Source organism: Corythoichthys intestinalis, chromosome 17, assembly GCF_030265065.1.
Source record: "Corythoichthys intestinalis isolate RoL2023-P3 chromosome 17, ASM3026506v1, whole genome shotgun sequence".
Taxonomy (NCBI): Eukaryota; Metazoa; Chordata; class Actinopteri; order Syngnathiformes; family Syngnathidae; genus Corythoichthys; species Corythoichthys intestinalis.
The window spans coordinates 12,770,718-12,783,624 of record NC_080411.1 but is presented as its reverse complement, the minus strand read 5'-3'; the positions used below and the strand labels follow the sequence as shown (position 1 = coordinate 12,783,624).

General features: G+C 38.6%; 1 protein-coding gene across 2 annotated transcripts in view; it reads right to left on the bottom strand.

The window, feature by feature from the left end:
* LOC130905309 (synaptic vesicle glycoprotein 2C-like) overlaps positions 1-12,907 on the bottom strand; it is an 87,517-nt gene that overhangs the window by 5,146 nt on the left and 69,464 nt on the right. For both annotated transcript variants that reach the window (XM_057818584.1, XM_057818583.1), the window contains 4 exons: positions 12,459-12,547; positions 12,000-12,164; positions 6,804-6,937; positions 1,152-1,355 (listed from right to left, as the gene is read on the bottom strand). In XM_057818584.1, coding sequence (XP_057674567.1) covers positions 1,152-1,355; positions 6,804-6,937; positions 12,000-12,164; positions 12,459-12,547 — 592 coding nt within the window. The remainder of the gene's footprint in view (positions 1-1,151; positions 1,356-6,803; positions 6,938-11,999; positions 12,165-12,458; positions 12,548-12,907) is intronic.

Here is a 12,907-nt window from a genome sequence, read left to right as displayed (position 1 = left end):
CCTCACAACAATGCTGGAGTTCGTCAGGGAACGCGTGTTTGCGTACTGCTGAGCTCCCGAGTGAAGAGTAGTCAAGGTGGAAATATTATTTTTTGTGAATAAATGTGCATAGTGGATGCTTCTCCCCTTTTTGGTACTTTTATACACGTATCCTAGCTACCACGCGTTACAATGTACAAGACATGGATTACACAAGGTGTGCTCTTTGGCCTGTACTGTATGTAAAGCACACGACAGCTCTGGATGCTAACAATCTACATAATTATATTGGGATAAGTTTGAAAACGCAATATGCTTACCTTGAATATCTGCTAATAAAACCGGAGTTCCAAACAGCATACACTCTCGCTCCCAACCTGAGTTCCAAACAGCATATACTGATTACACTCTCGCATCACTAGTTTTGCCCAACTTTTGTCTTATCAGGTATTTGCTGCACTCATTTTTCCCTGAAGCTCGTATTGTGAATGACCGACAGTGCTGTCCTGCTCTTCACTTTTCAGATCTGGTTCAAATAGGAAGGGTAGAACTGACGACATGTTGGGAAAGCTAATGAGTGACACGCTGGAATTTCGGCAATGGGACCAGTGACGTCACGCATTGCGATGTAACAAGAATGGCGACCCATCATTTAAAATAATTTTACAAACTTTATTAAAACAAAAACATTAAGAGGGGTTTTAATATCAAATTATTATAACTCATGCTAACATTTATCTTTTAAGAATTACTTGTCTTAAAAATAGAGGATCCCTTTAAGAGATGATTAACAAGCTTGTATTTATTGTGTATGTTAATATAATACATGTTCAAATAATGCAATTTAAAACATTTGCTCATAAAATCTGGACATCTTTTGGGGGAAGTTTTCAAATGTTTCTTTTGTAGTTTTTGAAAACAAAGGTTTGAATTGAATGGTGTAGGCTGAACCAATACACATAAAAAATAGTAATACAGATTTATTTTGCATTGATCATTACGAATGTCCCGTCCCCAGCAAAAAGTGTACATGTAGGTTATGCCATATCGTCCCTACCAATGTTGAGACCAAACCTACGCCTTTGATAGCATGCATGTGGGTTGCAGTTTCTTTGTTCAACTGTTCATGTTCACTGTAGTATATGTGTTTGTATCTTGCTGTCACAACGTACCCAGCATGCTGAGGCGGCCTATTTTGTCCATGAGGAGGGCGGAGACGATGTTGCCGGGCAGAACAGCTAGCGTTCCGAGAAAGTTAACAAAGTAGACCCAGTAGGCGCTGTAGTCATCATCGAAGGTCATCTGACAGCCTGTCTTGTTGTGGTGGAAGGAGCTGTTGACCACCTTTGAGTTTGTCAGCTTGGCGTCGTCGATATCTGCAAAAGAGTGCTTTTTAAACACACCACCTTGTAGGATTTTGTTTTGGATATTTATATTTTTAAAAATGGACAATTTTAAATCAAATAAAGTACTTGTTATAATTTCCAGATTAACAAGTTCATGCACGAATTATGATGTTTTTTTTCTTAAATGTTTTTATGACGTTCATTTTGGACTGGATCTTAAACTTGCAGCCTAGGGGCCAATAGCGGTCCACGGGACAATATTTTGCATCACCCATTTGCCATCCAACTGTAGTATTTGTCCTGACCGCACTTACCTTGCAAATGACAATACATACAGTGCCTTGCAAAAGTATTCGGCCCCCTTGAACCTTGCAACCTTTCGCCACATTTCAGGCTTCAAACATAAAGATTTATAAAATTTTAATTTTTTGTCAACAATCAACAACAAGTGGGACACAATCGTGAAGTGGAACAAAATTTATTGGATAATTTAAACTTTTTTAACAAATAAAAAACTGAAAAGTGGGGCGTGCAATATTATTCGGCCCCCTTGCGTTAATACTTTGTAGCGCCACCTTTTGCTCCAATTACAGCTGCAAGTCGCTTGGGGTATGTTTCTATCAGTTTTGCACATCGAGAGACTGACATTCTTGTCCATTCTGCCTTGCAAAACAGCTCGAGCTCAGTGAGGTTGGATGGAGAGTGTTTGTGAACAGCAGTCTTCAGCTCTTTCCACAGATTCTCGATTGGATTTAGGTCTGGACTTTGACTTGGCCATTCTAACACCTGGATACGTTTATTTTTTAACCATTCCATTGTAGACTTGGCTTTATATTTTGGATCATTGTCCTGTTGGAAGATAAATCTCCGTCCCAGTCTCACGTCTTGTGCAGATACCAACAGGTTTTCTTCCAGAATGTTCCTGTATTTGGCTGCATCCATCTTCCCGTCAATTTTAACCATCTTCCCTGTCCCTGCTGAAGAAAAGCAGGCCCAAACCATGACGCTGCCACCACCATGTTTGACAGTGGGGATGGTGTGTTCAGGGTGATGAGCTGTGGTGCTTTTACGCCAAACATATCGTTTTGCATTGTGGCCAAAAAGTTCAATTTTGGTTTCATCTGACCAGAGCACCTTCTTCCACATGTTTGGTGTGTCTCCCAGGTGGCTTGTGGCAAACTTTAAACGAGACTTTTTATGGTTATCTTTGAGAAATGGCTTTCTTCTTGCCACTCTTCCATAAAGGCCAGATTTGTGCAGTGTACGACTGATTATTGTCCTATGGACAGACTCTCCCACCTCAGCTGTAGATCTCTGCAGTTCATCCAGAGTGATCATGGGCCTCTTGGCTGCATCTCTGATCAGTTTTCTCCTTGTTTGAGAAGAAAGTTTGGAAGGACGGCCGGGTCTTGGTAGATTTGCAGTGGTCTGATGCTCCTTCCATTTCAATATGATGGCTTGCACAGTGCTCCTTGTGATGTTTAAAGCTTGGGAAATCTTTTTGTATCCAAATCCGGCTTTAAACTTCTCCACAACAGTATCTCGGACCTGCCTGGCGTGTTCCTTGGTTTTCATAATGCTCTCTGCACTTTAAACAGAACCCTGAGACTATCACAGAGCAGGTGCATTTATATGGAGACTTGATTACACACAGGTGGATTCTATTTATCATCATCGGTCATTTAGGACAACATTGATTCATTCAGAGATCCTCACTGAACTTCTGGAGTGAGTTTGCTGCACTGAAAGTAAAGGGGCCGAATAATATTGCACGCCCCACTTTTCAGTTTTTTATTTGTTAAAAAAGTTTAAATTATCCAATAAATGTTGTTCCACTTCACGATTGTGTCCCACTTGTTGTTGATTCTTGACAAAAAAATTAAATTTCATATCTTTATGTTTGAAGCCTGAAATGTGGCGAAAGGTTGCAAGATTCAAGGGGGCCGAATACTTTTGCGAGGCACTGTATGTATATATACTGTGCATATATATGAATAAATAATTTTTAATGAATTTAATGAAGTAATTAAAGCAACACTAGGTAACCTTCCAGTTTTGGTCGATTTTAGCGACGCCGGTTGACAAAAGAGGTATTGTTTTGCCTTATGAGGGCCAGCACACACCCGCTTAGTGTCGTAAAATTATGATCTCCCTGTCGCCTACATATGGATTAAACCAGAGGTCCCCAACCTTTTTTGCACCATGGACAGGTGTGATTTGGGTCTTTTTTTAACACGGATCGGTGTTCTGTCAAATTTTGCATCCTTATAAAATTTTGCTCCCAAAGCTTTTGTGGCGGTGAAAAAAGCCCTCGTTTATATTCAGTTGGACTCTCAATGATATCCAACGGTGCCAAAAACTATTTACATCACAAACATACACGTGCAAAACGAAAATGGCGTAAATTAATGCTTAACGACAAGGCGAAGTTGTTAAGTGAGAGAGCTGCGTGCAGTTGTTGTGTGCAGTTAACATGGCAAACGTAAGTTAATATTCCTTTCTTTAAAGAAAGCTTGTAGTGTGTACTTTGGAATCTCTGCATCCGCTGTCAATTTTATTGTTACGCACATGCCAAATTTGTCAGAACACCGGCAATGTGCGGCTGAAAAATACAGCAAATATATCATTTGTTTTAGCCCTGTCGTGTTAAGTGCAGGGAAAATTCAACTCACCCGCGGAATTAGTGGGAGGCCTGATCTTCTTTCGTTTTAGATGAAATGGTCCCGAGATGGGAGAGTGAGAAGAGCTCGCTTCACAAAGATACAATGTTGGAAATTGTAGCACAGTTGTCAGCGCTCTCCTGGCGGTGTCAGGATATTCCGAAATGACTTTAATCTAGAACCTCAGTAGAGTTGTTGTCTCAAATGTATGTTTAAGTTCACCGTGATTTGCAATCTCTACAAGCTGATATTCCTGTTGCACAGACATGCTTGGATCACTCGGTTTATTCACATACGGGTCACAAATCCACTCCTTCGCAGTTTGTGGGTCTTTAGTGATTGGGAAGTAGCAATGACTTTTCTTCGAGGTTGTAGGCTCATCTTCTGGCTCGTCAGGTTCCCTCTTCCCCGTAAAAAATCTGTCTAAAGACGTCTGTTTTTCAGTTATTCTAGTGTGGGGGCTAATTATTTCCAGGAACAAATGTGATGGGCGACGACCTACGTCGTACGTTATTATCGAGGCCAAGTGCACAAAGATATACAAAACAAGATGTACTGCTAACAGTCCAATCAATGCATTTCTATGACGACCTACTATCCTGTAGTTGTATATCTAGAGTAGACAGGGATATTGGTGTGTTAAGTGGTACAGGCCAAAGTCAATTGGCCAGAATGCAGTCGATAATAAATTATTTATTATTTCTGCGCGGCCCGCTACCAAATGCGCCACGGACCGGTACCGGTCCGCGACCCGGTCGTTGGGGACCCCTGGATTAAACAACATTTCTGTTCCCAGCAGGTGTGTAAAGGATGAATAGTAATAAGGTAATGAAGTCAAATGTGGTTAAACAGTAGCATATGATGTTTAGCAACCATGTGGCTTAGTGTGGCTGACCACCCTACCCTGCCCAAACTCACTCAAACGTCATGCCAGCGAGTGAAAGCTGGGTCAATGTTTATTCTTGAGTATCCTGGCCGCCTCCCTTTTTTCGTTCCTCGGACAAAACTTTTTGTCTCTTTTGTTGCACTGCCATCTTTGCAGAATTTGCGTAAAAGCATTCGCATCGACTTCAATCTTTATAATGAAGGGGAAAGGGGGAAGTGACGTTTGCCGTAAAGCAGTCAGCACATTTGTAGTTCTTTTGTGTGGCAGGGTTCCTGCCACCCTCTTCAAAGTTAATCAGTGCTGGTGAAACCCCCTCAAGATATAAAAGAGGTGTCATTCAAGAAGTTGTCAGTCGACATATCATCACAAATGTTATGAAAATATTTTCTAAAGGTTGAAAAGTTACCTAGAGTTGCTATAAATGATCAATTTTAGGAAAAAAATATTATTTAAATAGTAATTTTAAAAAGTTTAGAAAATGCGAAAAAAGGCATTAAAAAAAAAAAAAAAAAAAAAACCTTAAAAACATTAAAAAATAATATATATTGGAATAAATTAAACAAGAAGAATGAAGACAAATTTAAATATGTGTGGCCAATGTTTATTTTGATCTGGGATTTTTTCTTTTTGGCTGCCAATGACGGCAATAAACGTCCAATCCAATTTCAACGAGGCGGGGCTGAAAGCGATCGAATGATATATGACAAATGTTTATTCAAAAAATTAACTTTGATAAAATTGTATTTTTAATACATTCATATTAAATGTAATGAATATTTTTTCTGATAACAACTAGGGCTGAACGATATTGGAAAACAGTGACATTACGAATTTTCAGGGGTTTGCGATATATTACGAAATTAAAACGAGAAGAATTTTCACCAGATGACTTGAATCGCTCTGGGAAGACTTTGGTTGACTCACCATGACCATGTTGTATTCATATATAATACTGTTTAATGCAGGCTAAGGAGGTTCATCTGTAAATGTTGAAGATTTCTGTATATAGTAGGGATCCTGGAGGACATGTCTATGCACACATGCTGCTTTTATGAAACAAAACAAAGGTTTACGTGAAAAAAATTAATAAATAATCGCGTGTCCTGCGATGGGACTATTGAGCATGCACACATTATCATGGCGATGTTCAATCAATATAATGTGCAGGACTAACAGAAACTCATTTTCCCCTCAAGTACAGTAATGTTAGTAGTTTCAGCTAAAGCTTAACAAGTCTATTTTTACATGGAATTAATTTTGTTTATTCATTTTTAATCATCACAATTTTTAAATTACATTTTTATCAAAAAAAAAAAAAAAAAAAAAATCAGGTCATATTTTCAAAGAAAAAAAGCACCGCTGGTTTTATTTTTATTTTTTTAAATTTTTTTTAATTAACTCAATCGCATTGAAAGAAGAGCAGTCACAACCAGTTTAAATGATTTGGACATCTATCGGGGTCAATGGCAGGCAATGAGGTAAAAAGTTTCACCAAAAGAATTATTTCCCCCCCTGATTATGCCTCAGTATTTTATTTTTAACAACAAAGATCAAAAACTTGGATAATTGGACCTTCATTGTAACTCCAGTCTTAATTGTTAATCTCCTAAATAGGCCACGCTGTTGTTGTTCTTTCCACCCTCACACACTCTGCACGTTGCTCGTGGGTGTCAAAAGAGACTTCATGTCCCATGGTGCGTTGCCTGCAGCTTACATGTCTTTTCCGTTCCGTTTCCATGTTCAGCACTTTTCTCCGAGTGCTGCAGGGGAAATCATTTGAAGGCCCAGACTCCCAAAAGGTCTGATTCAGCTCCAGTTTCTTTCACCGCTTTCTCTTTCATTTCCTTTCTGCTTGCCCTTCTGAAACCTTTCCATTGCACCGTTTGCAAGTCGAGGATGTTCTTAGCGGTATGGAGCTCGGACTGAACTTACCTGTGTTGTAAAAGAAGGAGTCGATAAAGGTGCAGTTTTTGAAGGAGGAGCCCACGGAGGAGACGTCCTCAAAGTAGCAGTTGAGAAAAGAGGAGTTGACAAAAGAAACCGCCTTAAACTTCATGCTGATGAACCTGCACGGATGAGAAAGTCGTTCTGACATGTTACATTTACTCAGTTACATTTACTTGAGTAACTTTTTTGAGAAAAATATGCTTCTAAGAGTAGTTTTACCATGCCTTACTTGTACTTGAGTAGATTTGAGAAGAAGAAACGCTACTCTTACTCCACTACATTAGACTAAACTAGAATCTTAACATTTTTCCTATTTATTTTACATATTAGATTTTACCGTATTTTTGGACTATAAGTCAAACCAGCCAACGAAAGTACAATGAAGAGGAAAAAAACATACAAGTCGCATATTTGGGGGAAATGTATTTGATAAAATCCAACACTAAGAACAGGCATGTCATCTTGAAATGCAATTTAAAATAAAAATACAATAGAGAAGAACAGGCTGAATAAGTGTACAGCATGCTAATGTTATTTTTATTTACATTATTTTCTTTTCAGTGCCATTTTGTTCAGCCCTTCTCAGTTGTTTTTGTAAGTTATTATCAATTTTGAAATATAGGCCTTGAGCACCCTCTTGTGAAAATGTGAAATTATATAGTAATGTGTTTCACATTACTATTTCCATTTCACACAATGAGACGTCGCTACAATAATCACATGCCTCCATTATACCAAGACGTAACAATACAGTTACATTATAACCACACACAAGTTGAAGTCGGAAGTCCTACGATCACGCTGGCCTGTTCAATCAAGTGCTATCTTTAAAGTGCTGTAAAAAAAAAAAAAAATATATATATATATATATATATATATATATATATATATATATTTGACATAGAGTGCATCAGTCAACATTATTCGAAAACATGGATTTTAACCTCTCTCACAGTTATTTTTTTTTTTTTTACTGATTGACCACGGAAAACCGGAGCTATGATTGTTATATTTTCATGGTAGGGAATCTGTTTTCTCCACTAGGAGTCACTCATGTTCTTTGGATGGCTGATGTTTCATTTCTTTAGGGCACCGCTACGGGGGGGGTGACATCGGTGAGTGAACTTCACCCTCTGCCCTGACGTGACAGTTGGCAATCGGGATTCAACCGCAGAGTCGCGACGCGCCGGTACGGGAGTGGCCGGCGAGTGGCCCGACACTAGCCTGCCCTTAAGCGAGTGGACTACCGGCGAGTCGCTGGCGTCCGCGCCGGGAGCCCCGTCGCTTCAGCTTTGAATGAGTGTCGTGTTACTCGCGGGCCGTCCACTCGACAGCCGGCCTCCGCGTCTGGGGGTGATATCGGGGTCCACCAGTGTGCCGCGACAGGGCACCGTACCATCGCGGGCACTCACCGATGTCACACCCCCGTAGCGGTGCCCTATTTTCGGCTTGGACTCCATCAGAGTGCGATGGCTGGATGGAGCCCTGGTGGCCATTATTCTTACTTCCTGTTTTTATGCCATTGGCGTAGTCACTTGCCACTCAAACATGTCGGATGTTGCGTTGAAGTTGACTCTTTGTGTCAAAATGACTCAATTGAAAAAATGTGCCTTCAAAACTTTTTCCACTTCAAAAAAAAAAAGAGCGTTCAAAACTTTTTCCACTTAAAGAAAAAAAAAAAAAAAAAAGACTTTAAAATTTTTTGCTTTTCAAAAAAAGTGACACGTCAATAAAAAATATATATTTCTAATAAAAACAATATTTTCAAAAAAATATTTTTGCAAAAAGGTTTTTTTCTTTGATTAGAAAGTTTTTTTTGATTGAAGCAACTTTTATTGGGATTGTATGATTTAGACACAAATGTCCTACCCATAATATGGCTCAAACACAAAAAGGGTTGCTTCGATCAAAGAAAACAGTTTCAATGAAAAATGAAGTGTTCAAATGAGAGTCTCAAATATTTTTTCACATTCAAACCTTTTTTTCTACGATTGAATTTAAAAAAATTTTTGATTGAAGTGATTTTTCTTTTGAAAATATATATTTTTTTGTTTGAAGCAACTTATTTTTTGATTGAAGACACAAATGTCCTAGCCAAAATGTGGTCCAAACACAAAATTACACTACTTCAATCAAAAAAGTTGTTTAAAAAAAAAAACAAAAAAAACTTGACTTAATTCAAAAATAAAAATTTCAATCAAAGAAAAATAGTTTTCAAATACATTTTTTTTGAGTTTCAAATTTATTTTTGCATTCAAACACATTTTTTTTTGATTGAAGTGACTTTTTCTTCGATTGAAAATGCATATTTTGATTGAAGCAACTTTTTTTTTTTTTTTTTTTTTTGATTGAATGATAGACACACAAATCTACCTCCATAGATTCTTTAATTTTTGTGTATTTTTTTGGCTTACTAGTGTCATGCAAAAGATTTTTGTACGGTATAATAATAGCAGTTCAATAGAAGATGTGCCGAGAAAAAAAGTATGACAGACACTAAGCAGTTACTCATTACTTGAGTATTCTTTTAATCAAATACTTTTTTTTTTATTACCTTTTTTTAGATGGAATTTTTTGGATGACTACTTGAGTTACCGTATTTTTCGGACTTGTAAGATGTGCTCTAATGCTTTTGCACACTAACCAGTATTTACAATAATTAAACCAATTATGTGTGTTTAAAACTAGGTGTTATGAGTATGTTTTCTCATGTAACAGTCTATTCACTTGTGCTTTAGTGCTTACACAATGAAAAGAGTAAGGTTTCTGTTTTCAGTAAACGTCACCATAATGTTTCAATCTGGTTTCTGTTCTCAGTAAATGATACCATAACAGCTAAACGAAACTCACGCATGTGCAATGAATGCTCTCCCACTTGTCAATAAAAGACGCGACTCCCAGGAAGGGGGCTGAGAGGGGCTTGTTTTGAGCAGACGTGCTGCGCTGTCAACCTTCTCCCTGGTGGCCACCAGTGTTAATTTTATCTTCGTCTCAAGTCTGATCTTTCCTCCGTCCTTTCCTAGGTCTTTGTTGTTTTCTTAGTTCAAGTATTAAGTTTAGACCTAACAGGACTATAAGTCGCAGTTCTTTTCATAGTTTGGTTGGGGGTGTGACCTATACTCAGGAGCGACTTATGTGTGAAATTATTAACACATTATGATATCATTTCACATGTTATTTTGGTGTTTTGGAGTGACACAGAAGGTTTGGTAAACTTGTTAGCATGTTCTTTATGCTATAGTTATCTGAATAACTCTTAATAGCTATGGCCACGTTCGCGTTCTGCCTTTGGCAATGTGTGTTCAATTGTATTATTGACTTTTTATAAAGAAATGCATGCTTTTGGTTAGTGGCGCTTTCATGCCCAAGTGGGGGCGCACTCGCACTTGTTTATGCGAAGGAGAGCGCTCACATGCCAGAAGAAGACGGACTGCTACGCAGGGTCTCTGAGCGAGTGGGCGAGAGCGAGAGAGAGAAACTCGGCTGCGAACCTACGTTCATTGTTTATGCTTGTAAAATATCTCTATAGAAGCAACGCCTGTGTGTATCATCTTTTCTGTTGTTGTTGTGTGTTTTCCACCTGCGATCGGACACTTAGAGCCAGTTGTGTGGTTGTTTGAACGATGTGCTAATGCTAGCGAACGCAATTTGTGTCATTCCTGTAATAGCAACTAATTATCATTTACAGTGCCCTCCATAATTATTGGCACCCCTGAAAAAGCCAAAAAGCTCAATCTTGGTCTCACACAAAAATACACACGGTCCCAGGCTTCAACTGGGACCGTGTGCTTTGGTCAGATGAGACCAAGATTGAGCTTTTTGGCAACAAACACTCTAAGTGGGTCTGGCGTGCCACGAAAGATGTGCATGCTGAAAAGCACCTCATACCCACTGTGGAGTATGAGGGTGGGTCAGTGATGCTATGGGGCTGTTTGCTTCCAAAGGCCCTGGGAACCTTGTTAGGGTGCATGGCATCATGAATGCTTTGAAATACCAGGACATTTTAAATCAAAATCTGTTGCCCTCTGCCCGAAAGCTGAAGATGGGTCGTCACTGGGTCTTTCAGCAAGACAATGACCCTAAACATATGGCCAAATCTACACAGAAATGGTTCACCAGACACAAAATCAACCTCCTCCCATGGCCATTTCAGTCCCCAGACCTTGTTTTGTTGGCAGAAGGGGGTTATACAAAGTATTAACACCAGGGGTCCTGATAATTGTGACACACATTATTTGATTTCAAATAATTTTTCCTTTATGTGGGATTTTTTCCCCACTGAATGAATGCACTTGTATTGAAGGTTGGATTTTTCTCTTTTTTTCAATTAAGGTCCCATATTATTTGAATTTTAAAAATTATTAGAAGCTAAAAAACACATCTTTTTCAGGGGTGCCAATAATTATGGAGGGCACTGTATTTACGTCGATGCGAACCTGTTTGGTATCGAGGACGAAATTGATTCAGCAAATTGTATGGATGTCCAGCATCGTCATTTGGGAGTTTAGCTCGCTGTATAGCCAGGACCTAGCCGTAGCGTCCTGGTGAGGACAGTATATTCGCATTTTGTTGTTTATGCATCATGTAACATCATACTGTACACTTATTCAGCATGTTGTTGTCTATTGTATTTTTATATTAAATTGCCTTTCAAGATGACATATCTGTTCTATGTGTTGGATTTGTAGTCAAGTAAATTTCCCCCCAAAATGCGACTTATATATGTTTTTATCCTCTTCGTTGGGCATTTTATGGCTGATGTGCGACTTATAGTCCGAAAAATACGGTACTTGATTAATATTATTTTGAAGTAACGCTACCCTTACTTGAGTAAAATTTCCGGCTACGCTACCCACCTCTGCATTGAGTACAGTACTGAAAACCACCACCTCAGAATCTGTACAACTGCCGTCATTATTTATCCAAATTCTAAGCCCACTTCAGATAAAACCACTTATATGTTGTAAAAACGAACACATGTATGCCACATGTCTCTGTATAAGTGAAATTCATAAGCAGGAAGACCAGGCATCAAAAAGGCAAGCCTCGAGATAAGCCTTTTCATTTCCTGGTAAAGGTGGAGATAAAGGAAGCAGGATTAATATGAACGCTCATGACAAATAGTGTGAAAGAGGCCCCCGACATGTTGAGGTGAACACCCTATAAATCCAACTTGGTTACCTGTCGTTGAGGAAAACGCCATTTCTGTGGATCTGGTTTTCCAGCGTGAAGTTGAAGGTGAAGTCTTCAATGCGTTCGTTGGTGTGGATCTTCACCCGGGAGGCGTATTCGTCGGCCTGCAGGTGCTTGATTACGTCGGGGAACCACACGGACAGCCCGTAGAAGCTATGGAGCAGTGACCATCGAGGTTGGATTTAAATTTCGAATTGTTTTCAGTTATTCTAATCCTGTTTTCTAAGGTAGATTATTCAGGTGACCAGAGCGACGTCAAACTTTTTAGAAGGAGAAACATTAAATGAATTTGAATGATTAATTACCCTAGCATGTGGAGAGGCATGTGGTAATGATGTTTAATTGGTGTTAAAATGATGTGTCCTTGGAAAAATTTCTCACTGGACAAAAAAAAAAAAGCTCCTGATCGATAGGCATAAAGCTGAAATTCATGCTTTGTTTGCTTACCCGAAGGAAAGCGTAAACCAAACTGCTGCTAATTTTATGGTGTTGTCTTTTACCGGGTAGTCAAAGCATTTCATGAAAGTGGAACAGATCTGTTAAAAAAAAAAAAAAAAGAATAGAACAGCAAATGAGTTTTTATCTTTTACATCAGGGGTCCCCAAACTACGGCTGTCCGGCCCGCAGCCACATTTGGTCCGGCCCCTGAAAAAAAAAAAAAAAACAAAAAAAAAAAAATGTATATATATATATATATATATTTTTTTTTTCCAATAGTGTTATTTATTTCCTGGCTTTTTTCAGTGAAGAACCCAGACAGGGTTATTTGTTTATCATCTATTTAATTAATAGTGTTATTATTATTTATTATTATATTATATTATATTTAGGGATGTCAAACGATTAAAATTTTTAATCGAGATAATTACAGCTTAAAAATGAATTAATCGTAATTA